This window comes from Sphaerodactylus townsendi, linkage group LG16 (assembly GCF_021028975.2).
Source record: "Sphaerodactylus townsendi isolate TG3544 linkage group LG16, MPM_Stown_v2.3, whole genome shotgun sequence".
Lineage (NCBI taxonomy): Eukaryota > Metazoa > Chordata > Lepidosauria > Squamata > Sphaerodactylidae > Sphaerodactylus > Sphaerodactylus townsendi.
The window spans coordinates 17,718,252-17,743,303 of record NC_059440.1 but is presented as its reverse complement, the minus strand read 5'-3'; the positions used below and the strand labels follow the sequence as shown (position 1 = coordinate 17,743,303).

The 25,052-nt window shown below is 44.5% G+C and overlaps 2 protein-coding genes across 4 annotated transcripts; one reads left to right on the top strand and one right to left on the bottom strand.

The window, feature by feature from the left end:
* Nucleotides 1–2,964: 2,964 nt before the first annotated feature.
* On the bottom strand, nt 2,965–20,506 carry LOC125445750 (S-adenosyl-L-methionine-dependent tRNA 4-demethylwyosine synthase TYW1-like). Of its 3 annotated transcripts, none has more exons than XM_048519066.1 (16): nt 20,375–20,506; nt 19,117–19,256; nt 18,078–18,200; nt 17,395–17,496; nt 16,304–16,498; nt 15,895–16,173; nt 15,448–15,570; nt 13,433–13,550; nt 12,819–12,871; nt 11,752–11,870; nt 9,929–10,038; nt 9,498–9,675; nt 8,677–8,812; nt 7,143–7,253; nt 5,706–5,873; nt 2,965–4,618 (listed from the first exon to the last, which is right to left on the bottom strand). In XM_048519066.1, exons 2-16 carry the CDS (start codon nt 19,213–19,215, stop codon nt 4,397–4,399), a joined length of 2,136 nt encoding a protein of 711 aa, XP_048375023.1. In that variant the 5' UTR covers nt 19,216–19,256; nt 20,375–20,506; the 3' UTR covers nt 2,965–4,396. The 3 variants fall into 3 exon arrangements, with proteins under 3 accessions (XP_048375023.1, XP_048375022.1, XP_048375021.1); XM_048519065.1 differs by lacking the exon at nt 20,375–20,506 and adding an exon at nt 20,083–20,215; XM_048519064.1 differs by lacking the exon at nt 20,375–20,506 and adding an exon at nt 19,908–20,054.
* SBDS (SBDS ribosome maturation factor) lies at nt 20,462–24,576 on the top strand. Its single transcript, XM_048519067.1, has 5 exons — nt 20,462–20,592; nt 21,523–21,652; nt 21,909–22,109; nt 22,358–22,522; nt 23,478–24,576. Exons 1-5 carry the CDS (start codon nt 20,465–20,467, stop codon nt 23,604–23,606), a joined length of 753 nt encoding a protein of 250 aa, XP_048375024.1. The 5' UTR covers nt 20,462–20,464; the 3' UTR covers nt 23,607–24,576.
* The last annotated feature ends 476 nt before the right edge of the window (nt 24,577–25,052 follow it).

Below are 25,052 nucleotides of genomic sequence, written 5' to 3'. Positions count from 1 at the left end.
GGGGGGGGGGGGGGGGTTGCGCTTGTAATTCACACCTTTGGCCACTGGAGGGCAGCAGCAGCACCCCCAGCGGCTCCCCTGCCCAAAGAGGCTCGGACACGCCACAACCTCGACGTGGGGCCTCGTGCGAAGGTGGCGCCCTAGGAGGGGCTCTCGGCTACATTGTCCAAAGGGGCTGCCAAGCTCCAAGAGGCTCGGGAAGATAGCGGATTCCCCCCCCCCTGACATCCACGTGCGGTCTCGTGCGAAGGCTGCGGGCAGCGTGGCGTGGTCCAGGGGAGGGACTGGGGGGGGGGGCTCTCCAGAGCACTGTGGGGCAGATTCTCCTCAGCTGCGGCACCCGATCAGGACGGGCGGGGATGGGAGTCCAGGGGGAGCCAGGCCAAAGGGGGGGGGGGTCGTTTGAAGCCAATGAAGGGAGCCCCTCCTTCCCACCCCGTCGGCTCCGGGGTGATGAGTCCCCAGAGAGCGCGCCGATTGGACCGCCGCCCTTCCTCCTCCTCCTCCTCCTGCCGCTTGATTGGCCGGCGGGCCAGTAAAGGCGGAAGCGTCCAGTGGGCCCTTCTGCAGGGTTGGCGGCGGTGGCTGCTGCTGGAGGGTCGTCGTCGTCGGTGGAGGGACTTTGGCCGCCCTCTCTCTCTCCCTCACTGGCCCTGATGGACGGGGAGGGGCTGTCACGTCGCAATGGAATGATTGCTACTCCGGCGTTGGAAATCTCAGAAATTATGCGAATTTAATAAGAGCGGTGCTTTAGAGCATGTGCAGACTGTGCAAGGCCAGGCTGTGCATGCAACGATTTGCTCTCTTGCTTAGGAATGGAGGTTGGTCTCCCATGTGCACGCTGAGTTGAGCGCAAACTTTATTGCAACAGGGGGGCTTACTCCCAAGTAAATACACATAGGATGATAAGATCTGCCTGCACAGCATGGCAGTAGGGAGCACCTAGGTTTAAACGCCTGCTCTTAGAAATGCTAAAACTTCCCTATTCTGTGTGTAAAAAATGAACTCATGTTTGAGAAAACCAAAAGCCTCCCAAACAAATCTGGGGTTGTTTAGGGCTTCCAAAATTAAAGGTGTGACTTCAAGCCAGGCTTAAAATGGGGTTAGAAGGGGTTGAACCCCAATACCTAGAACAGCAATGGCAATCTTTGAGGTTGGCATGTCAAAAATTCAGAAAATGCCTACGTTGACTCTGCTGGCGCATTGTATAAAGTAGACACATCAAGTCAGTTTGCTAGCAAGTGAAGACTACACTGCTTTGTTGGTTTTCCTAACAGAGATGGCACTGTGGCTCTTTAGATAATCAGTTTATGCCTTCTGATAGTTCATGAATGAAAAACAAGCATATTCATCCATCCACAGTGATCATTACTGTCTGAGACTAGTTCTCCTTCCCTTCCACTACACGTAGGTCAGGGTTGCAGATGGAATTCCTTTCCTTCAGCAAACAGCCTATTGGACAGCGGCATCCAGCTTTTCAGATCCAAGAGACCCATCCTGCAGGCCATGTGACATCACAGTCTGAAGAATGGACATCTGTGAAAGAACCTCATCGATCAAAGTCAGGACCTGTGGGCAAAAGCCCCAGAAACCAGGACCAGAAAACAGAAGTCAAAGTCCTGAGAGGTCTACTGTAACGAGTGATAAGCCAAAGAGAAACTGGATCTATCAAGACAGCAAATATTCACACCCTTAGAAAAGCACCTTGGTCAATATATTAACGCGTGCTGCTTCCAAGATCAACACAAGAGAAGGAACTGGAGAATAAATTCGTGCATAGCATGATAGCAAGGCAGCAATCCACAAAATGGGGGAAGATGGGGAAATTTTCCTTCAGTTGATCTCGAACAATTAAAAACAATTGTAGTTGGCTATATATGAAGCTGCCTTATACCACGTCCATGTCCTTGGTCTAGTAGAGCCCATATTGTTTCTTCTGACTAGCATACAAAGATTCACTGTGGTGCAGTGGAAGAGGGCGAACTCTAATCTGGCAAACTGGATTTGTTTCCCCACTGCTGGGGGACCTTGGGCCAGACAGTCTCAGAACTTTCTGTGCCCCAACTACCTCACAAGGTGTCTTTTGAGGGGAGAGGAAAGAAAGGGAGTTGCAAGTTGCTTTGAGATTTCTTATGGATGAGAGAAAACCAGGGTATAAATCCAGACTCCTCCTCCACCCTCCAAGATCTCTACCAGAAAAAGGTCTTTCCTTATGCAGTTTTTATATGAGCCTCTCAGTGTGATATACCTTTATTTGATCCCTTGTTGTGAGCAGTTAAATCACACCTTCTTCTTTAGCACTGTTAGAGAAAACAGACTTATGTTCGTTTGTTCAAAACAAAGCCCTGTTCCATGATACTATCTCCCCACTTATAGTGGACAGGCTTACAAGCCAGTGTGGTGAACTGGTTAAGAGCAGGTGGATTCTAATCTGGGGAACTGGGTTTGATTCCCCACTCCTCCACCTGAGCAGCAGCCTCTTATCTGGTGAACCAGAATTGTTTCCCCACTTCTACACTCCTGCCGGGTGACCTTGAGTTAGTCACAGTTCTTCGGACTCTCTCAGCCCCACCTACCCCCCGAGGTGTCTGTTGTGGGGGAGAGGAAGGGAAAGGAGCTTGTAAGCCACCTTGAGTCTCTTTACAGGAGAGAAAGGTGGGGTATAAATCCAAAGTCATCTTCTTTAAAAGAAAAACTCAACCTTTTGCTTCCCATGTGTAACAACTGATTTGAAACTAAACTTCGATTTATTTCGCTTGCTTTACTTCTTTTCCTACAGTAATTAGTGCTTATGAAGGTGGGAGAAAATACGGGAATATCCCAGAAACACTAATAGGCCAGGGGTTTAAAGTAGAAATATTATTTTTGAAATACTAAGGCAATAATTTAAAAATAAAACAAACAAAATATGATTTTTAAAACAAAGGCAGCCTGGGCTTAATTGTAAATGGCAATGTGACACTATTGGATCCTGGAGAAATTTTATTTAAAAAATACAGATTTTAACAGGCTCCAATCTTAGCTAGACACATGTGCAGAGGGGGCAGAGAAGAAGCAAAGTGTGCAGGCAAAGGTATTTTCCCTATTTTTGCAATACCTGATCACCTGAAAAGGAATTGGTGAACAGATGCAGGAAACATTTGCAAAATATCTGTGGCCTGTGAATCTGTCATCCTCATGGGGACCACAGCTGTGGTAAAACAGCAACCCGGGATGTGAACAGAAAAATGGCACTGTTCCACTCTAGTTATATGTGGCTCTAAATATATCGGGCATCTCTTTGTGAAAATTGTATGGACGATTTGGGGCCAATGAATGGGGAAAAAAAGCTTCCATTTTCAAAGGACATGTAACATGATGCTAAATGCTGGAAGCATTCAGGAACATGAGTAAATGTTCTACTGTCCCAGGTAGGGGATCCCAGATTTTTTCACTAGGATGCTTTCGGCACACAAACCAAACCAAAATAGTACAGCCCGTTATGTGAAGCCCTACACTGCTCGGTGCCATGAAAAGGTTAAAGGATTTTCACAAAGCCACACATTCAAACTACAATTCCCAGAATTCCGAGGGTGAATAAAAGGCCCCCAGCCTGTATACTAGTGTAACAGGCCTTTAGAAGTCTATGTTCCAGGAGTCAAATCAGTTTTTTAAAAAGGAAGGGGACTCCAGAGGTCATCTGGAGTTTGTTCCTCAGAGTATGCTGTGCCAGAAACTGAAATCTGCCACAAATTCTCAAGTTCTGCTGGCAGTGTAATAGTTATGCTAAACCAGGTGCAATTAATACTACTCTCCATCCAGAGGAACTAAGCACACAGGTTCAAGAGAGGTGTGGGAATTTCTACTATATTCTGCAGCAACAGCATCTTCTTCCGAACTTCTTAAAAATGCAGCCAGGTGGGGCCAGCCATCTTAGGAAGTTGCAACTAGGAAAAGTTAAGGGGTAGCAATCACTCCTTTTCCCCAAAAATAAAAAGAATAAAACCACCCCGGGATGCATGTGTGAATCTCACATACTCACACCCAAAAAACCTGGTGACTGGTTACATCATCAAAACCAGCCCATATTGAAAAAAACCCTCAACTGCAACAGTCTAGGAAACCGAATAAGAAACAGCAGTTGCTCCAGTCAACCAGAACCATAAAGATTTGGGAGAGCTGCCTTTCCCCAAAAATGGCAAAATCTGGATCACTCTCATTTGAGAAGATTAAAAAAATAAGTTACCCAAAAAATCCAGAGTTTGTAAAGAAAGAGAAATAAAACCACATTCATTTCCCCTGTGGCTTTCAAGGCCTCCAGTAAGTTCAATAGAAAGAGTTTGGATGCTGGTGTCAGAAGCGAAGCACTCTGCTGAATCTATCGAGATCAGTTCCAAGGGGCTAATTTCTGAGGAGGTCAGCACCCTGAGATGTCCTTTGTCTTGTTCTTTCGTTGAAATCTCGTATCTTGAGGGTCAAAGCCCTGTTCTCTGGCCCCAAACACTGCCCAGGAGGGAGTCTCAGCCCTGTAGTCGGCCGAGGTGAATGTCGTGGCCCCCCCACTCTGCTCATGTTCGTGGACCAGGTCTTGGAAGCGATCGTAGTCAATCCAGGTGTGCCACTTCCCGTCAATCTTGAACTGAAAGGGAAAACAGATGGAAAGGTTGTGGTCTCCACAAAATTAAGAACTGGGAAACAAAGAAAAAAGGGAGAGAGACACACAGATAAGGGGCAGCATAATCTAGAACCATAAAGAGCCCTTCGGGGGTGGGCAGTTTATCAAATTTAAATAAATAAATATATCAACATCAACAATAACAATGACAACAATAACGACGACAACAACAACAATAATAACAACAACAACAACAACAACAACGGCTTGGACAGATTTATGGAGGAGAAGTCGACCTGTGGCTACCAATCTTGATCCTCTTTGATCTGAGATTGCAAATGTCTTAACAGTCCAGGTGCTCAGGAGCAACAGCCGCAGAAGGCCATTGCTTTCACATCCTGCATGTGAGCTCCCAAAGGCACCTGGTGGGTCACTGCGAGTAGCAGAGAGCTGGACTAGATGGACTCTGGTCTGATCCAGCTGGCTTGTTCTTATGTTTTTATAATATGTGGTAGTATGATAGTATTGGTATTGATGATAATAATAATGATGATGATAATAGCTAGTATATGTGTGATGATATGTGTAATGATAATAATAATAATAATAATCATCATCATCATCATCATCATCATCATCATCATCTCTAATCCTGGAGCCAAATCTAGTCCTGATCCACCCACCACTTGCCTGAAGCATGTTTTTTTAATTACTTTTAAGTGACACCCAGAGTTGTTCTTCATTTACTTGAGAGCCAGCCTGGTGTAGTGGTTAAAAGCAGGTGGATTCTAATCTGAAGAACTAGGTTTGATTCCCCACTCCTCCACCTGAGTGGCAGAGGTTTATCTGGTGAACCAGATGTGTTTCCGCACTCCTACATTCCTGCTGGGTGACCTTGAGCTAGTCACAGTTCTTCGGAACTCTCTCAGCCCCACCTGTTGTGGGGAGAGGAAGATAAATGAGCTTGTAAGCCCCTTTGAGTCTCCTTACAGGAAAGTAAGGGAGGATATCAATCCAAACTCCTCCTCTTTTTCTTCATTGCATTTTCTGCATGGAAACAGAGAACAAAACAGTGTGGCTGCTGGTGTACAGAGCAGACTCTGACCCCTACCTTCTTGTGGGCTATCAGGAGGCAATTGGAGTGCTCGTGCTCACAGGCGATTTCATAGTCCTGGAGAAGGCTGGTCAGCTCCTGGACGAAGCGCACCACCTCCTCGTGCCACGGGACGTTGGCCATGGTGAGGTTGCTGGCCGAACTCTCTCCGCAATAAGTCACTCCCTGTTGAGCGAGTGCAAGAACACATTGATTTCTATTCCTGCCTTGGGAAAAGTTCCCTAGAACATCCAAAGCCGCTTTCAAATCAGGGAATGAAATTCAAGACAAAAGGCAACAGACCAGAATATCAAAGGGTAAAAAGCCAAGAGCAACAAGCATAAAAGCAGACCAAGGTATTAAAAGGAGGGACATTAATGCAAAACATTTAATGCCATGTTTTGAAATGCCGCCAAAATTATACAATCAAATCAGAGTCTTTGTACGATGACTTTCTTATAGAAATCATAACTGTAGTGGACAAGGGAGGCATAACTCGTTCTCAAAAGACAAAACTATAAGATTTCAAAACAGCGTACTAAAAGATCACACATAACTGATTTACAACTGGAAAAATAGATACATTTTTAAATTTTTCATAAAATCCAGTCAGTGAAAGAGCCAAAATTTAAAAATGTCAGAGAGTGGGAGGGAAAAAGTCAACATTCCTCCTTCCCCTCTCTGAGCCAGAGTCTGCCAGAAGCCAACTGGAACAGAAATATCTTCATCTTTCTACACAGGTGCAGTTAGTGTTACATACATACATAAGCCTTTATTGGCATAAATAGAAAAAGTTACATAAATCAGGAACAATTGCATGGATACATGATAGATAAAGGCCCCACGGGGAGCACAACAAATACGTTCTACTGGGAACTCTCAACTATCTCCGCAATGAAATTGGCGATCTCTTCACAAAGACCGGGGTCCGAGTTGTTTAACAATAGAGATAACCTAATCAGATCAGGCAGCCCAGATTGGAAGATTGGAAGTTAGTGTTACACTGGAGGCGACAACCCAAGTACAAATCCCCACTGAAGCTCAGAGGGTAGTGTTGAATGAGACATTCTTACCCTCCTGCACAGGGTATGGAGCGGAGAAACCCGTATTGGTGGGAGGTGGGGGATAAGTTTGGGTCGAAGGAAACTTTTTCACTCTTTCTTCGAGATACCTCACTGTTCAGATCTGTCGTGACGCATTACAATCTAGTCTGGAAAGTTTCAGTCACGGGAAGGTGCTTCCGGGGGGGTCACAGCGAGAGCAGCAGACGTTCTGTGCCTCCTGGGATGGGAGGGGCAAGTTCCACAATGCCTGGAAACTCATGCCATGCAAAGCCTCCTTCATTCATCATCTATGGATCGCCACAAGAGCATTCACTTGTGCAAATGTACCGTTCCGCAAGAACGGCCATGTCTATTTTGAGAGGAGGAACCACCCCGCCAGTCAACAACTCACCTTCACCTCGATGAAATCTGGCTTGCCGAGAGACACCAGCTCTGAATAGGCCTGGAGCTCCTCCACATTCCAGGATTTCACCAGCGTTAACCTATAGACAGTCCGTTGTTGCTGCAAAGGAAACAGCCGACTGGAATTACGTCGCTCGGTACATAATGCAAAATGATAACCATGGCAATGGACTAGACTCAACCTAGATGTTCTGCTGACTCACAGAGGAGATGCAACTTCCACCAATTCCTCCTTCCTGCTGCAGATCTCCAGTTTGCCTCCCATGCAATTTGCAAGGGTCCTCTGACCCCCGGTAGCAGCATTTCAGGGAGATCAATGGGCTACAGAAAGGGAGAGCTGGGAAAGTTTGTTTCACTGATGAAAGCAACTTCCATTAGCTGAAAATTTAGTCTGGATCCAACCCTACATTTCCTGATCTCAAAGCAGAATACGTAGTTACCTGGAGCAGAATTTAACTGAAAACAACAAAAGAAGCAAGTTACTATGCTCTGTCTCAGAAAAAGATGTCAGTTTGGTCAGCTGAGGTGCAGCGGTCGAGAAAATTGCATGCTTCTGCATTACCCTGTTTCCCCTAATATAAGACATCCCCGAAAAATAAGACATAGTAGAGGTTTTGCTGAAGTGCGAAATATAAGGCATCCCTCGAAAGTAAGACATAGCAAAGTTTTTGTTTGGAAGCATGCCTGACGAACAGAACACAGGAAAAATAAGACATCACCTGAAAATAAGACATAGCACATCTTTGGGAGCAAAAATTAATATAAGACACTGTCTTATATTCGGGGAAACACAGTAGAATATAGTCTTGAACAAATATGAGAATTATCATTCATTTTTCTGTGCTGCCTTTGCCAAAATCATGTTAATGTTGTATAATTAAACTGAATGCCAAAATGTGTTCTTGCTATCAAACTTTCAAACGGATGTGGGGAAGCAAGGCTAGGACCCAGGCGGAGCATTCTACAACAAAGAAGGTCCGGCATGTTGAGTTCTGTGGCAGAGGAATGTACAATCCTACTAACATCTTTTTCTGAGACAGATTATAGACCTCATGGCTACCCAAATATGACTGAAAGTGGAGTCTTTGCTGCCACGTAAGGTGCAGTGGGTTGGATCCAGGCTAAATTTCCTGCATTGCCCTTCCCACTTCAGTCCAGTGATCTCCATGAAATGCTGCTCCGGGGAAGGGGGGGGGAGGAGGGGTGTGCAGCAGGAAAGGGGAACCAATATAAATCACACTGTGCCTTCCATTATCAAAAAAATTACTCTGAATCCAATCCCACAGGCACATGCAGAGATACAGCATAGTAGTCACATATCAAGGTCCTGGGTTCCCAAGAACCTAAAAAAAATTATTCTGATGCTTAAGGAAACTGGAATACTGTGCTCGCCCACACGTGAAGAACAGTATATTCTAATTCAAGCTAATTCTCAAAAAATAAAAGGCCACAAGCTAAACTGCAAGCCATCACTCAGCCTTTCCTGTCTCTGAAGGGGTCGCAAAGTCACTGAAACTTGGTACCTTCTCAGCCAATGCCGTTAAGCTGTCCAGAAACCTCTGCCAGAAATCTTTGAAGAGAGGCCGATCAATCTTCTTTAGACTCTCTTTGGTGCTGGCGTCCACGCTGACATACAGCTGAGTCACAGGCTCGAGATGCCTTTTGAGAACAGGAGCGAGAAAACTGTAAACCTTTCGGAACGTAGCAGCCCAAGGAAATCCGGGGGAGGGGGGTGTTTGAGGAGTTGCGAGGCGCTATGAAAAAAAATGCTTCAAAACGTTTTTTGAGAAAGAAAAAGGCAGCTAAAGATGGCTCTGTATACCATCCCGAAATTATTCCCAAGATCAAACTTTTTCTATTCCCTGAGGTCCTTTTAAGTGGACAAGCCTGGAAGCAAACTTGGAACTTCTGAGAGCCAGCATGGTGTAGTGGTTAAGAGCAGGAGCACTCTAATCTGGAGAACCGGGTTTGATTCCCCGCTCTGCCACTTGAGCAGTGGAGGGATATAAATTCAAACTCTACTCTCTTCTTCTTAAACAGTCTGCCACTGACCTACAGTGCCTCCTTGTTTAAAATAGGAATACGTGAAACTGCCTTGTACAGACAGATCTTCTACCTTAATATTGTCTCCTCTGATTGGCACCAGCAACAAAGTCTTTCCCAGCATGTGCTGCTGGTATTCCTTTTACTGCAGAAACTAAGAATTTAACTCAGCAACTTGACTACGCAAACTGGGGGGAGGGCGGGGCTCTACCTACCACTGAGCTATAATCCCTTCTTTGAACCCCTGTAACAAAGAGCTGTGGCAATTGCCAAGAAACCACCAAAATTTTCAGGAGATCACCTTATCTCCACTGGGAACTGTGCATTCGTGACAAGAAAGCTTGAGATGTTGCAACTGTGCAGCAGCCTTAAGAACCGATTAATTTCAGGGTACATGATAGGTTCCCCGACCAGAGACAATGCACAGTGTTTGGGAAGCATTCCTTCTTCCAAACGGTCGCTCTTCACCCCTGGAACACCTGCCAAACAGAACAGAAAGATTGTCGAAGGCTTTCACAGCCAGATTCAACTGGTTGTTGTGGGTTTTCCGGGCTGTATGGATGTGGTCTGGTAGATCTTGTTCCCAACACTTGAGGGGCTTGTCTGGGTTGCTTAGGAAGCTGCAGGTGCTTGCAATGACTGCCACAACCCATAGCTACTACAGGCATTTGGAGGCTCCTTTATGCATGAACTAGCCTCACATAGGTTAACACACAGGTTAATGTACACTACCTTTAAATTGTTTGATCAAGTTCCGGTGGTTCTCAATAGCCTCCTGCAAGATCATGTCAGGCTGGTCCATCTTCCACCGCCACTCTGTGCCCACAGGATTGGTGTGGTGCCTGGAAATAATTGTTGTTAAGTTTTCTTGATGCATTATCAAAGGCTTTCATGACCGGAATCAACTGGCTGTTGTGGGTTTTCCAGGCTGTGGGGCTGTGGTCTGGTTTGCTGCTACTGTGTCGCCCAGATCTATGGCTGGCATCTTCAGAGGCATGTCATGGCGGGAACACCCTAGATCCGGGCAAAACATCAGCGGCACAAATCGCCAGCCCATGGGCACACAGCCTGGAAAACAGCCGGCTGTACTTGATGCATTTAACTTCTCTGACACACACATATGTTTTATGTCATCCCCTTCCACTAGGACACAAAAGAAACCTTGCCAGGTCAGATCCAAGAACCACGTAGTCCCCTTCCACACATGCAGAATAATGCACTTTCAATCTATGCGAAATAGCAAAACTCACTTGCAAACAATTGCGAAAGTGGACTGAAAGTGCGTTATTCTGTATGTGCGGAAGGGGCCTGAGTCCAGCATCCAACTCCCATCCATGGTCAACCAGACACCTGCAGGTGCACAGTAACTCTTATTATAACTCTTATGGAACTATTTAACTCTGGCAGCGAGGAAAGCTTGTTCACCTTTACATCTATCAATCCCCTTACAACATAACAGAATGGCCTCCTATCTGTATCATCTGACCAATCCAGATCAGAGAAGAGTTTTTTCACTCGATCGCTTCAATGTTTTCCCTTCTGCCATACTACGAGGTAGATATAACAATCTAGAAATGTGCAAAAGGGTGTGTTCATGTGATGCAAATCAATTAGAAACATTAACTCACCAATTATTCCGTTGTCCTAAATCGGCAAGTATTAGAGTCAAATACTCTAGGTTGCTTTCTATGATACCTAGCGAGCTGGATGAACTAAGCAGACTATTGTTTTTATTAAATAATTCTGATGCTACATTCTGTAAAATGGCTGCAAACTTTCTGCTGGAAATATCCCATAAGCAACAGTATGTATGAATCAACTTCATTTGTTATATGTTGCAAGCTTGTATTTTAATGCGATTTTGATGTGATTTTATACTGTCCATGCCAAATAAAGGCTAAATGAATGAATTATAACTCTTATAATACTACAATTTGGGAAACCCAGAGGCAGAACACTTAGGCAAGGCAAAAGGAAGGATTCTTCAAACAAAGAATAATTAACTTTGCTGCCACAGGCTACACTGGTAGCTGTCAGCTAGAAAAGAAGAATAAGACACAGTCAGGGAGGGAGAGATTGATCAAGACTGTTCAACCCTGACAATTAGAATGGAACTTCCATGTTCCAGCAGCAATCTACCTCCGAATAGCAGCTGCTGGTGGGAGGAGAGTGGTGTGAAAGAGACATTAATTTATTGACGTACTTGTGGGCTTCCTGGGCGGAACTGACTGATCACTGTCAGAAGCTGAATGTGTATGGCCCCTGGCCACAATGCTGCACAGATATGCATGTTTAAATATATCCACACCAGCCCACACTTTCACATGATGGAACCTGTGGATTCAAACTGCAATGAGAGTTAATGTATATGAGATGTTGGCTGGACAAAGGCACTTTCTTCTCAATTCACCACGTTTTTCCACAGACAATTGTTTTTTGCCAGGCCAGCATCTGAAATCCAATTGATGGAGGAGTCCCCCTCCTGCTTCAGCTTCACTGAGGTCTGGGGCCATTGAGTCCTTGGGAGATTCTCTGGTAGCCTCTCATCTCTTTACCTCCAGCAGAAGACGCATTTGTTGGCGCAGGCCAAGCTGGGCGTGGTCTCCATGCAGCGGTGGCTCTCGATGCCATAAAAGGTGTGCTTGTAGCAGCCTCCTCTTCCTCGGAGCATCGACTGGCCACAGGGGAAGAAAATTTAAATGGACGTTTCAAACACCATTTTTAACACGCCACCCATTCCTGGAACATGCACCCTCTACAGTCAAGGTTTCAGCTAATAGCTCATCTCATTAAAAAGGCACTGTGTCCACTGAAACCAAAGTACAAGTGGAATTCGATAGCTGGACCTCCAGATGTTTAATATGGCTACATTAAGTAGTTGTGGGGGCCCCGAAATGGATCAAGACCGGAGTGCTGAGAAAGGGAAGGGCTAACATGGTGCCAGCATGGTGTAGTGGTTAAAAGCAGGTGCACTCTAATCTGGAGAAGTGGGTTTGATTCCCCGCTCTGCCACTTGTGCTGTGGAGGCTTATCTGGTGAACCAGATTAGCTTGTGCACCCCAACACATGCCAGCTGGATGGCCTTGGGTTAGTCACAGTTCTTTGGAGCTCTCTCAGCTCCACCCACCTCACAGGGTGTTTGTTGTGAGGGTGGAAAGGAAAGCAGATTGTAAGCCCCTCCTTACAGAAGAGAAAGGGGGCATATAAATCCAAATTCTTCTTCTAACTCTTTTTTGTTGCACAGTGACCAATCAAACATGAATGCTCCTCCCTCCCTCCCCCAGATTGCTTTAGGTCCCAGCCAGGGAGAAAAAGCAGGGACTCCTCCTGTGCAAGCCTTTGTTCCCTCAAGTTGGCATGGTGTAATAGGGTTCAAGTCCACACCTCTGCCATGACACTCATTGGGTGACATCATGCCAGTCACTCTCTCAGCTTAACCTACCTCACAAGGTTGTTGTAAGGACAACATTGACTAAGTGTGAGGGAGGGAAAGCAACCCCTCCATGCCACCCTGAGGTAGGATAAAAACATGCAGGTATATAACATAGCACTTAAGGTGTTGGTCTAGGTTCTGGGACACCCAGGTTAACCTAAGTGTTGATTTTAGGAAAAGAAAAAGCACCTTGGTCCACCTGCAAAGCTTCACACCAGAGTGGCTCCCGATCAGCCTGTAACCTGAATCAAAAGAAATTTTGGGGTGGGGGGTTAGTCCAAGAGAACCCAGCTGCACAATATTTCCAGGTAAGCCTTTTTAGCAATTCAGTAATCCACCAGGACTTCCCTCTGCACTCTAAGCCTCATTTATGACCAGGTTATGCTCACTTCAGCAGACAGTGACCCAATTGTTTCTGGAAATCTTTGCAACTCACTGCCACAAGATAAGGTAACAGTACCTCTGACAGCTTTTGAAGAGGAGAAAGAGTTGGAGAAAGGCCATCAAGGCTAAAGGAAACTCCCATGTTCACAGGGAGCCTCCCGTGTTCAGAGCATGCCTCTGAATATCAGGACAGCATGATTTGTGCAGAATGTCCCTTTTAAACCCAAAATTTGGATCACCTAAAAGCAAACTTTTAATATTTTTCCTTCAGAGCACACTCATTCCAGCTTGCCAGATTGGAGAGTATTCTAATTAGCAAAGACAGTAATGATGGAAACATCTTGACTGACAGCAAGCAACCCTTGGCATCTTGATTTATGTGCCACCTTATGCTGCAATCATGCTGACGGCCCCATCACCTTGTTTCGTGAGTGCATCGCGAAGAGCCGGTGTGATCATCTCCCTCCGCTCATCCTCCTCGTGGGGCTGCTGTGACCCACTTCTTTGGGAAGCCTCTTTGTCAAGTTCGCGCTCTCTCTGCATTGCAAAAGTGGGAACCCAATAAGATGGCTGCCTTTAGGCGGATGAACTGACTATGCTGAATAGATGAAATAAAACCTTCTCATAATTAGATAGGCAGAAGATTTTTTTAAAAATAGCCCTGGAAAGAACAGCCAGCAAGAACCTTTGTAGAAGAGCATTCCCTTCACCTCTCCGACTACAAAAAATACCTCTTTTAAGACAATTTTTTGTTGGGAAACACACAAGCATCATCTAAAAAGAAAGCAGATGTGCTTTTTCTTCAGAAATACCATTTTTACTCTAATGCAAATTTAACTAGTGTCGCATCTGCTAAACCTGGCATGTTTAAAGAAAATCATGTCAAAATGTTTCACAGATGGTACTTATATCCCAGCAAAATGGCCAAGATATATCATAACAGCTCTGATAAATGCTGGAAGTGTCAATCCCAGAAAAGTACCTTTATACATGTCTGGTGGTCATATATCCAAAAAACTGGCTGAGTATACATAAGGTTATGAAAACAACAGGAAGGGATATTGTATTTAAACCAGAATTATTTCTTCTGAATGTATATGAGATTAAAGTATGTAAAAATACTGAAATATTAATTCTATACATGTTAGTGTCAGCATGATGCAACTGGCAAAAGATGAAGAAGATTAAATCCCAATGATAGAGGATTGGCTATCACAGCTTATAGAATACGCGAACGCATTTATAAGTTTCATTCAATGTAATTAAAAATAATAATGATGGGGAAAATGAGAAATATGGTAACCTTCTGTTACAATATATTCAATCAAGAATGAATATAAGAATGTAAATATATATCTACAGTGTTACTAAAGAAAAAAAAATGACTATAAAGAACTAAGTAAAGAAGAAAATATACGAAACGGGATTGTAACTATTAAACTCCATGCAATAAGGCTTATCTAATAGAAAGGAGGCTAAGGGGAGGTCCTTCTAAATTTCTTTCTTTCAACTACTTCCTAAACCCGGCAAATTGTACCAGGTTTCTTTTTTTTTCTTTCTATTCCTCTGTAGTTGAAGCATTTTGTTCTTTTCTTTTCCTCTCTTCCTCTATTCTTTCTGTTATATTTTTTCCTCTCTTCTTTTTCTCCTTTTTTCCTCCTTCTAAATGGGGATGGAAGATTTATTTTGCTATATTACTTCTGTATTAACTTTACAAATTTCAGTTTCGCCTCACTTACAATTTTAATGTACAAAGTCTAGAAAGAAAATGCTTAGTAGAGTTGAAACTTTGAAATGTGAAATCTTTACTAACCTGAACATTTAATTTCCTAATAAAAATTATTGAAAAAAAAAACCTGGCATGTTTAAGCAACTGAAGATATTTTTGACACAAATGCAGATGCCCAGTGCAGAGACCTCACATTGAAACCAAGGAGGCTGCAGGTTCAAATCTCATCTCACTTGGTAGCCTTTGGCAAGCCTTTCCCTCACCCCTCATGGAGCAACACATGGGCCAATACCAGCCTGCCTCGCAGCACTGTTGTCAGGATGACAAGGTACTATTGGCAATGTATTTTGAACCCTGCAAGTACTAATAAAGAGCTAAATTAGATTGTACCTTTCTCCCACCCCAAAAAGGAACCCAAGGAAGCATGCAAAAGCCTTCTATTGTACAGCTGTGATTCTAAAAAGGAAAAACCACTTGACCACTAGCTAAGTCCAGTGAAACAAATCATAACACACATGCACCCAGTCTGGAAAACTATCAAAGAGATAGGGGTTTTGCATCCATGGTGCTACTGTTACAAAGAAATCAATGACAGATACTAGCAAACACCTGTGAGAATTTTTCATTCATCTCATGAACCAATTTGAGCAATCTCTACTGAGATGCACAAAGGAGGGTTGTACTGTGAGACGTGCTGGTGGTCACCTGAGCTTTCTTAATATGGCCCACCATCTTCCCCAGATCCTCCACATCAACAACCGGGTTTGCAACACCTCCTTCTTCACTGCCAGACTCCTCCTCACTTGTTGTTTCAAATAATTCTTCTTCCTGCATCAGGGACCAATGGAGAGAAAGGAGAGTTGTGATCATCTGGACAATCATTCCAGGTGGCAGGCAGAACATTAAAACCCTTGACCACACTCTCAATAGCGATATATGAAAAGTGGTTGTCAGCTCAACTCTTTTAAAGCCGAGTTTGAGATCAGACTTGGCTATAGGTAAAACATCAGCCCTTGTGTCCTTGGAAGGGGACTGAGGGCAAACCAAGGAATTGCCTTCCACTGAGTCAGCCTACAGAAATAAAAGTCTTCCCATTTCCTGCTATCTGAAACCCTTGCACCAGAGATGCTGGGGACCAGACTCATACATCACCTTCTCTTCTTGCTTCAAGGCCCTTCGCTCTTGGTCTGATGCTTCAGGGCTCCCCTTCCTTTTGGATTGACATTTGCCTTTCTTGCACCTTCCACTGCAAGGTTTCTTCTCCCCTTTGCAAAGGGCCTTGAGCCGGGCGAGGAACTTGCCCTTCCAAGCCTCGAAGTCGGCCTCGATGCTGCCATGCTTGCTCTTGGCAACATTGCTATCTCCTTTGGTGCAGGACAGGATGCGGATGGCGCCCAACATCCAAAGCCACCTGTCGATGCTCCGGCCCACCTGCAGTGCACCCCCAGAGGAGAGAAATACAGGTAACCTGAAGTCAAGCCATGTTTGGGACTCAGAAGGATGTATTCAGATCATGGCAGTATTATCCCAGAATCCTCCAGTGAGGGAATGAGGAACTCACAGTGTTGTAGTGGTCCACATACAAGGAATTGCCCAGTCCAAAGACAGCATACTGCAAACCCTTCAGATACTTCTTGCCAACTCTGAAGTCATTTGCCGTCTCTTCCAGCCACTTGCAGAACCACACGGCATTATCCGTTGGCTTCCCATCCATGTACGTGGCTGCTAGGAACACACAGACATTCTTGCTGGTTGCCTAAAGAGACCACAGAAGGCCAGCCTATCATGAGCTTGTACAAAAGCCACTTGGAGCTGAGAATGCTCCAAGAGTCTTCTTACAACACCACAACTGGCACTTTACTGACTTCACACATAATATATCCTTTATTAGGAATAAAAACAAGGACAAATATAAAATAAATAGATATTAAAACAAGATGAAGTTTTCTTATGTTGTTCTTGAGTACATATAGCAATCAGTTGCAGAACAAATTTTGCAGTCTTTTCCAATATCTCTGCTTTTTTGCTGTTTAGAAGTTGAGTAATTCTGGAATTGGCTGAGCAAATGAGTGGTTTATGAAATGTAGCTTGTGGCAGCAAATATCTGATGCTCGCATATTTAAGACAGAAGAAGATCATATGAGTAACCGTCTCTACTTGATTTAAACAGTATGAATGATATAGACAGTTGTCGTCCCTCCTCTGCTGCTGACGGAAACACATTGCATCTAGCTCGAGTTAGAGCCCATCTTTGCTCTACTGACTTACTGTGTAGGAATGTTTGCAGTACATAATGTCTTTTGGACATCAGATGGCACCAAAACTGGCAGGAGGTTTAATGGGCAGGTTCATTACAGAGTTTGAAATGCAGGTCCCTGTCCCAAGGAGATTACAATCCAAAAATTGGAATAAAGGAAATCAGGGCAGCATCACTTCAATATGCTCCTCAGTCTGCCACCAGGGATGGGAAATTCAGTCATCTGAGCCAGATCTCTGTCCTTAGGCCTGTCAGGCTAAACTACTTCACATGGTGGCACTGGTTGTCAGGATACAACAGAGAAGGGAAGAACATTTTAAGCTGCTTTGGGTTCCTCATTTAGGAGAAAACCTTTCTATAAATAGCTAAATCAATACATTTTTAAAAATGCAAACCTCTTCTGCTAGAGAGTCATCTGGATCATAGTCTTTCAGGTCAATGACTTCTGCTGGCAAATCAACACTGCCCACCGCTTCAGCGAGAATGGATGCAAACCGCTAGAACAGAAAGCAAAAAACTAAGAAAAAGGAGAGAGATGGTTTATTTGTGGAAGTCTCGCTGATTCCCACAAGCTGGGCCTGGTGTTGTCATTTTTGCCTCTGGTTGCACCACCCAAGCCTGACAGGCAAACCCAGAATCCATTCTTATCACATCAGAACTTGGAATCAGCCAGGGAAATGGTTGGCAAGAACTTCAAAGCAGAAAGAAAAGAATCCCTTTTGCACTCAAGGTGGAATTAACCTGTGGAACTTATGGCCACCAGATGAGATGACCAAATACATAAACAACTTTTAAAAATAGGAGTACAGACAAATTCAAGGAGGAAAGTTCTAAAACTGGCTACCAATAAAATATATAAAGTGGTTGTTATCCATGGTGCTGAAATAAAACCACAATGTTCTGAGGCAGCGTATCAGCTGCCAGTGGACAAAGAACAAGTGAGAAACACTGCCTTTATGCCTTCCTTATGGTTCTCTGGGGTATTCAAGAGAAACCACAACACAAAACCCACAACACAAATCCAGATGTGACTGCAAAAAAGTAGTTTTTTCTCTCATTTGTTTTACACAACACTCACCTGTGCTGTTCCAGTCTGAGAGCCATAAAAAATTTTCACCCCAGTTATGTGGAGATTCTCAGTTTGGCCTTTTGCAAGATCATCTTCAGTGACTTTGGAAAATGTTTGAAGGTGTTTTGCATTCTACAAATCAACAAAAATGAAAAAAAGATGACAGAGTCCTAGAGCCAAATCTCGCTTAGATACGCTGATACTCATTTGGAAGCTAGCATGCTATCCACACAACACAGGTGATGAAACACAATTAAAACCAAGAAAAAAATAATCAATTAAGAGATTCATTTGTCAAGTGCCCAACAGAAGAAGAAAGTCTTACAACCTTTCTGAAAAGGATGAAGAGACGAGACACCTTCCTTCTGTTCCAGGATTTCATATAACTAAAGGCATTATGGAAAACAATCCAGGTTCTCACTGCCACGGCATTTACCAAAGACCTTAATGTCCTAGCTAAGATGGTGGGCAGGTACATATGAGGAAAGTTAGTCCTTATGATCCTGCACATGCGCATATATCACACATGCACAGGACAATGATGGCCTCTATGCGGTTTTTTAAGATTACTTTCAACAACCCTGGAAAAATAACCAATGTGCTTCCAAAGCATCAGTTACCATCAGAAGAAAGGAAAGGGAAGGCAGTTCAAAGGCTTCTTCTTGCCAGGCGATTCCAGAGTCACAGGGATGCAAAGGGAGATCTGTATGGGCCCCACCCTGAATCAGCAGTTTGTGGAAATGACCTTTTCTAATAGAGCCAAACAGCTGCTCATAAAAATCAAGACCCTATCCAAGGTGGACCCAAAGATGTAGTATTGTCTAATCTGACTCTTGAATACTGTTGTAAACCATCATGGGAATCCAGCATAGGGTAAAAGGGCAGGGTAGAAATTTTCTAATATGTAAAATAAAGCAATTTAATGCCCAGGGAGAACTGGACCCCCAGCAGGAAGTCGGTTTCAACAAATGACATGCAGCTTGGTAGCTACCATGGCTCATCTAACAGGGAAATCCTGACGCCCAGGGAGAAAGGAGGGCCAAAGTACCTGTTTTTTGGCTTTTGTGATGAACTGGATGCAGAGCCAAAGGCTGAATCCAAAAGCAGCACAGGAATAAATATAAAATCGGTTAAGCCACAAGGACATTAGTGGAGCACCAAGGCCATTCCAGGTCTCCACAGGCACATCTGAAAGAAAGATCAATGCCATTCTTCAGAATTCTAAGAGGAAAAACTTTCTGAGCACAACAGGAGTTATGTCATATAGTTAATGTTGCTACTATCAAGTTGCTAATTCACTGGGTTTCCTCTCCCCTCTCCCTCCTTCCACTATGGCTGGCTCTTCCTAGGAAAAACTGAAAGGCTGTGAAAGGGGTCTTCATTCAAACTCTCCTGACATAGATCAGGAACCTTTCTGATATAGTAGCCTCAATATACCCACTTGACCTCCGGGGCCAGGGGGAGCCCCACTGCTCACTTGAAAATGAATATACTGAGGCTTATATTTGCAGAAAGAAACCCCCCTGAATTCAGTGCACTTTCCGTCCAAGAAAGCATCCAGAAAATCAGCCGGAGATCCAACATACGGCTTACACTGCCGTAAGAAAGTGTCAGGGAACGTTACTAAGTAAACAAGCACGAAGTTGGAGTGTACAACCTTCACTGAGAAGGACTTTCAAGGAGACATCTTAACAACACCCCAGTGATTCCGGCCTTCGACAATACATCTTAACTATGCTAAGAACAACATTTGCAGACTTAGAAGCAACCCAACCACGATGCCTTACTCTGTGTACACCTGCCCAAAGTCAAAATCTCCCTCCCTCACCACCTTTTTACCCATGTTTTCGGAGGTAACCAGCAGCAGCCTGAGGCATCACAACCCGTTCTCAGCTGCCTGGCGCTACAAGCTACTCCGGAGTAGCCCTCCCTGCATGCCTAAAGAAGCTCATGAAGGCAGCCATTTTGCCTCGCGGGGCATGCCGGGTAAACTTCCTGAGTGCCTTCAGTTTACCCATTGTTAGGAAACGTCAACACAGTTCGTTTCAGGACAGTCAAAAACTGGGGTGTTTTTGACTGTCTTCTTTTCTTTTGACTTCTTTTCTACAGGGCTCATTCCCAGGGGAATCCACCGTCTCTAATCCAAGGGAGGAACGTTTATTGCCGGAACTTAAATAACAAAAGCTTCACTTTCCATACGGGCAGTTTTAGAAGACGGACGACAAGCTGCGTTCGCGTGTCTCGCGAGATCCGTGCGACGCTGTCATAATAGATAAAGCAAAGGGAGGGGTTTGAGGCTTGTTTACCTATTGGCTTTCCAGTCGCAAGTGGGCGGGACCAAAGAGTCAGCGGCTGGCGCCCAGGCGTAGTACAAGCATCCCCCTTCAGCCACCAATATGTCGATTTTCACACCGACCAACCAAATCCGCCTCACTAATGTGGCCGTGGTGCGGATTCGGCGGGCGGGGAAGCGCTTCGAGATCGCTTGTTACCGGAACAAAGTCATGGGCTGGCGGAGTGGCTCGTGAGTACCGGAAGTGATGGGTACTTGGACAGGAATGGGGGTGAAAGACCAACTGGACAAGGCCCTGCTGATGTTCTCAAGAGTATTCCTGGGAATGTGCAGAGGGCAGGTCCAGAACATATCACGGGAAGGCATAAAAATTGAATACGTGAAATTTTAAAATGTTTGCAGAGTCCTGAAGCTGTACAAATGGCCTTCTGAGAGGTTGAGTCACGAGTGAAAGCGCAACCGTGGTTGTAACTTCCCTGAGGTGCCTAGCAGTGCTACTTGCCCTCTTGTACTAATTTGGTTTTTAGTGCCTTTTCAATTAACAGAACTCTTGTAGCATGACAAAGATCAGCCACCCAAGAAATAGTTTTATTCCACTTCCATCCCACCTCCTCAGATGCTTCATAAGCGTTCGAAGGTGGCTTGCCTTTGCCTGCCTCTGCATGACAATCCTGGACTTCCTTGGTGGTTTCCTATTCAAGTACTAACAAGAACTGACCCTACTTGGCTTCCTTGATCTGAGTAGCTTTTATGGTGTTTAGGTCATTACATTGGGGTGTACATTTCACTTTTTAAAAAGCAGTTGTTAAATTGTTAAAGCTTTATCATCTAATATTTGAAAATTAAGAAGCTCACATTCCTACATATTACCACTTTGCTGTGGGTTTTTGTTAAGAGACGTTCATTTTAGTGTGCACTGGCATTTGACTTGTGCATAGACCATAGAATGGCTAGCATCAGAAAACATAAACTCTGCTCAGGCATACTCTCCTAGGATGCGCAGTCTTAAACATTTACAACAACATATAAATGGTAAACTTACAACTTTATATTCTGCATACAGGATGAGCTAGACAAAATATAATAATTTCTCCCCGCTCTTCAATGTCTGTATTGCCAAACAGAAATTCTTAATAAATGACTGATTTTCTTTCTTTATAGTGAAAAGGACCTGGATGAAGTCCTGCAGACCCATACTGTGTTCGTTAATGTCTCCAAAGGCCAGGTGGCTAAGAAAGAGGACCTTGTCAAAGCATTTGGTACAGATGACCAGACAGAAATATGCAAGACTGTAAGTATCATGGATAGGATACCTTGTATCTCTGTTAAAACATCCCTTGATGGTTAACAATACAGAGGCCATGTGAAGGTGGGTGGAGACTGAGCGGTATAAAAGTGGAACGAATAAATAAATAAATAAGCTCTTAATCACTACTCCACACTGGCTGTAACTGCTTTCTGCTGAAAGCTTTCAGGATCTGACTGAGAAAAAGATACTCTACTTCATTACATGGAGATGTTCCTCTTTTGGTTTGTCTTGTTTTCAGATCTTATCAAAAGGGGAGCTGCAGGTATCTGACAAAGAGCGGCAGACACAGCTGGAGCAGATGTTCCGTGACATTGCAACCATCGTTGCTGAAAAGTGCGTGAACCCAGAAACAAAGAGGCCCTACACGGTCATCCTGATTGAAAGAGCAATGAAGGACATCCACTACTCCGTCAAGCCAGGAAAGAGCACTAAGCAACAGGTGAATATGCCCCATGGGAAACAGCCCAGTTATAGTGATTGGGGCAGGATTATTGTTGCGAGGATGTAAGGGAGAATGTTTTAAGCCACTTTGGTCCCCGGGATAAAAGTAGAGTGCAAGTTGTTTGCAAGTGGATTTTGCTATTTTGCACAGTAAAATCCAGCTGCAAAGTGCGTTGAACGTGGATTGAAAGTGCATTATTCTGCATGTGCAGAAAGGGCTTTAACTTTGACGGAATGCCTCTGCAGGCCTTAGAGGTGATCAAGCAGCTGAAGGAGACCATGCAGATCGAGCGGGCGCACATGAGGCTGCGCTTCATCCTCCCTCCGAAAGAAGGCAAGAGGCTGAAAGAGAAGCTGAAGACGCTCATCAAAGTAATTGAGAGTGAAGATTTTGACGAGCAGCTAGAAATAGTAAGATCCCATTTTTTGCCCCTTGGAAAAGCATTTTTGGTGTGGGAGGGAAAGCGCCCCAATGGAGGAGGTTTGTGGCCATAGTGTCGGAGGCCTGAAATGAGGAATTAGGTTTGCCAGGTGGCCTAGGACCAAATGCTTCTCATTGCCCTGAGAAATTATCCCCAGTGTGTTTATAAGTTTTCTGGTTAAGGTGATCTTTAAGCACGAGACAATGGAAACAATTTGAGCAAAAGGTGCTTTTTAAAACTGTAGTGTGATCTGTCATTTGCAACTACAGAAGTGTCTACTATACACTTATGCAGTGACCTGGAAGAGCCTGCTTAAGAAATCAGGAAAACAGGAGCAGCAGTGGCTTAGGAGGTTAAGAGCTCGTGTATCTAATCTGGAGGAACCGGGTTTGATTCCCAGCTCTGCCGCCTGAGCTGTGGAGGCTTATCTGGGGAATTCAGATTAGCCTGTACACTCCCACACACGCCAGCTGGGTGACCTTGGGCTAATCACAGCTTCTCAGAGCTCTCTCAGCCCCACCTACCTCACAGGGTGTTTGTTGTGAGGGGGGAAGGGCAAGGAGATTGTAAGCCCCTTTCAGTCTCCTACAGGAGAGAAAGGGGGGATATAAATCCAAACTCTTCTTCTTCAAACTCTTAATGCATGCTTGGAGTATGCCGCTGAGAATCCATTGCTGTGAGTATGCAGTGCGGAAAGCTGGTTCCCTCAAGGAAGTCACAAGCTGAGCTTGAAAGCATCTAATGAACAGATATGGTTACTGGATGCTGAACAGGGCAAATCCTTGGTCAAGTTCTTACAGGACATTGCTTAGTTAGGACAGGGAATTGGTTTGTTGCTCCCCCCCCCCCATCAGACCTTAAGTCTGACGCAGCAGAGCTGTTCATATGTTTACTTCGAAGTACTGTTTTGACTCTGCAGTCTGACAGAATTGTAATTGTTTCAGGTGTGCCTTGTAGACCCAGGCTGTTTCCGGGAGATCGATGAACTGATCCGGTGCGAAACCAAAGGGAAAGGGAGCCTGGAAGTGCTCAGTCTGAAAGACGTGGAAGAAGGGGACGAAAGACTGGAGTAGCATCCGGCTGCGCCCCCCCCCCCCCACGATCTCCCCCAGCAGGCACGGTATTAAAAGTTGCTCCGATTCTTTGCGTTGCGGGTTTAACTTTTTACTGTTATCCAATACCAGCTTAAGTTTTGTTCGGGTTTCTCTTCCCCACCTTCTTTCATCCTCTGATTTACCAGGGTGGGGGTGTGGTGACAGTTTGCACACAGCTCGTCCCTTGCTTAACTCTAAAGTGGAAAAGGGCTGCACAGATGGTTTAGTTATGCTGAGGCTGCAGATCCTTCTTTCAAGGACTAAGCTACAGTGAGTGAAGTGTACCCTAAGTGCCAAAGTGCCCTCCCGCTCAGTTGAGAGGGGCCACAGCTTCTTGAGGTGAGACAATCTGTAAGAGGAGTAGCTGAGGGCGATCTTTTAAATTAGCAGCAACAGTTAAATTGGAGCACAGACTTTCTATGAGGCGGCTTTGCTGAATCCCTGCGCCTTATTACTGAAGACAACAGCCCCACACAAACCCCTCTCTGCACAAGGCTGTTCTGTGAAGGGAAATACTCTGTTCTTATCGCCAAGCATAGCCCTTTTCAAAGAGGAGCATGGATAAGGCCTTGCACACGCTATAGGACCTCTGGATTGGGGTTTTGAAGAGCTGCTCACATAGCTATCCATGCATAGGAGCTTGATGAATGGAAGACCCCTCTTCTTTCCAGAGGAACTGTAACAAAGCACTAATAAGACTCAAACACTGACAGCCCAGAAAGTGTTGTCCAGACGATTCATTTTTCTCGGAGCTGGGGGCACATTTATAGTAATATAAAAGTCTGTATTTATTAACCATATGACCTTTCAATTTCGCTAAAGACTCAACTTCCAGGCTTTGGATTTTCTTTTTTATTGTCCAAGTGCACAATTTGAGGGACAAGCTAAATGAATAAAGATACTGAGTGTAAGCCACTATAAAGTGATAATAAAGTAACTGAGTGAAAAATTCTTGAGTGTTAATTTTCTCTGGATTCAAAAAAGGTCTGAGTTGCAGCAAGAGGCAAAAACGTTTATGAACATTTAGATTGCTCATTCCCTTGAGCAAGGACTTCTCGCCGATATGTCTTTTATAGACCACTTGAAGCTGAGATGAGATGACATTTAAGATTTTCTGAAGCAGGATGTCAACGATATACATCTAACAAATTTATTGTCAAAGGCTTTCATGGCCAGAATCACTGGGGTGCTGCGTGGTTTCCAGGCTGTACAGTTGCGTTCCAGTTGCATTTTCTCCTGATGTTTTGCCTGCATCTGTGGCTGGCATCTTCAGAGAGGAAGGGGAGAGAGTTTGTAAGCCACCTTGAGTCTCCTTACAGGAGAGAAAAGGTGGGGTATAAATCCAAACTCTTCTTCCTCTTCTTGATTGCTTGGCCAGGCCTACCTCACACTCCCTGCACCTATTTTATTGTTGGTAGATGCAAA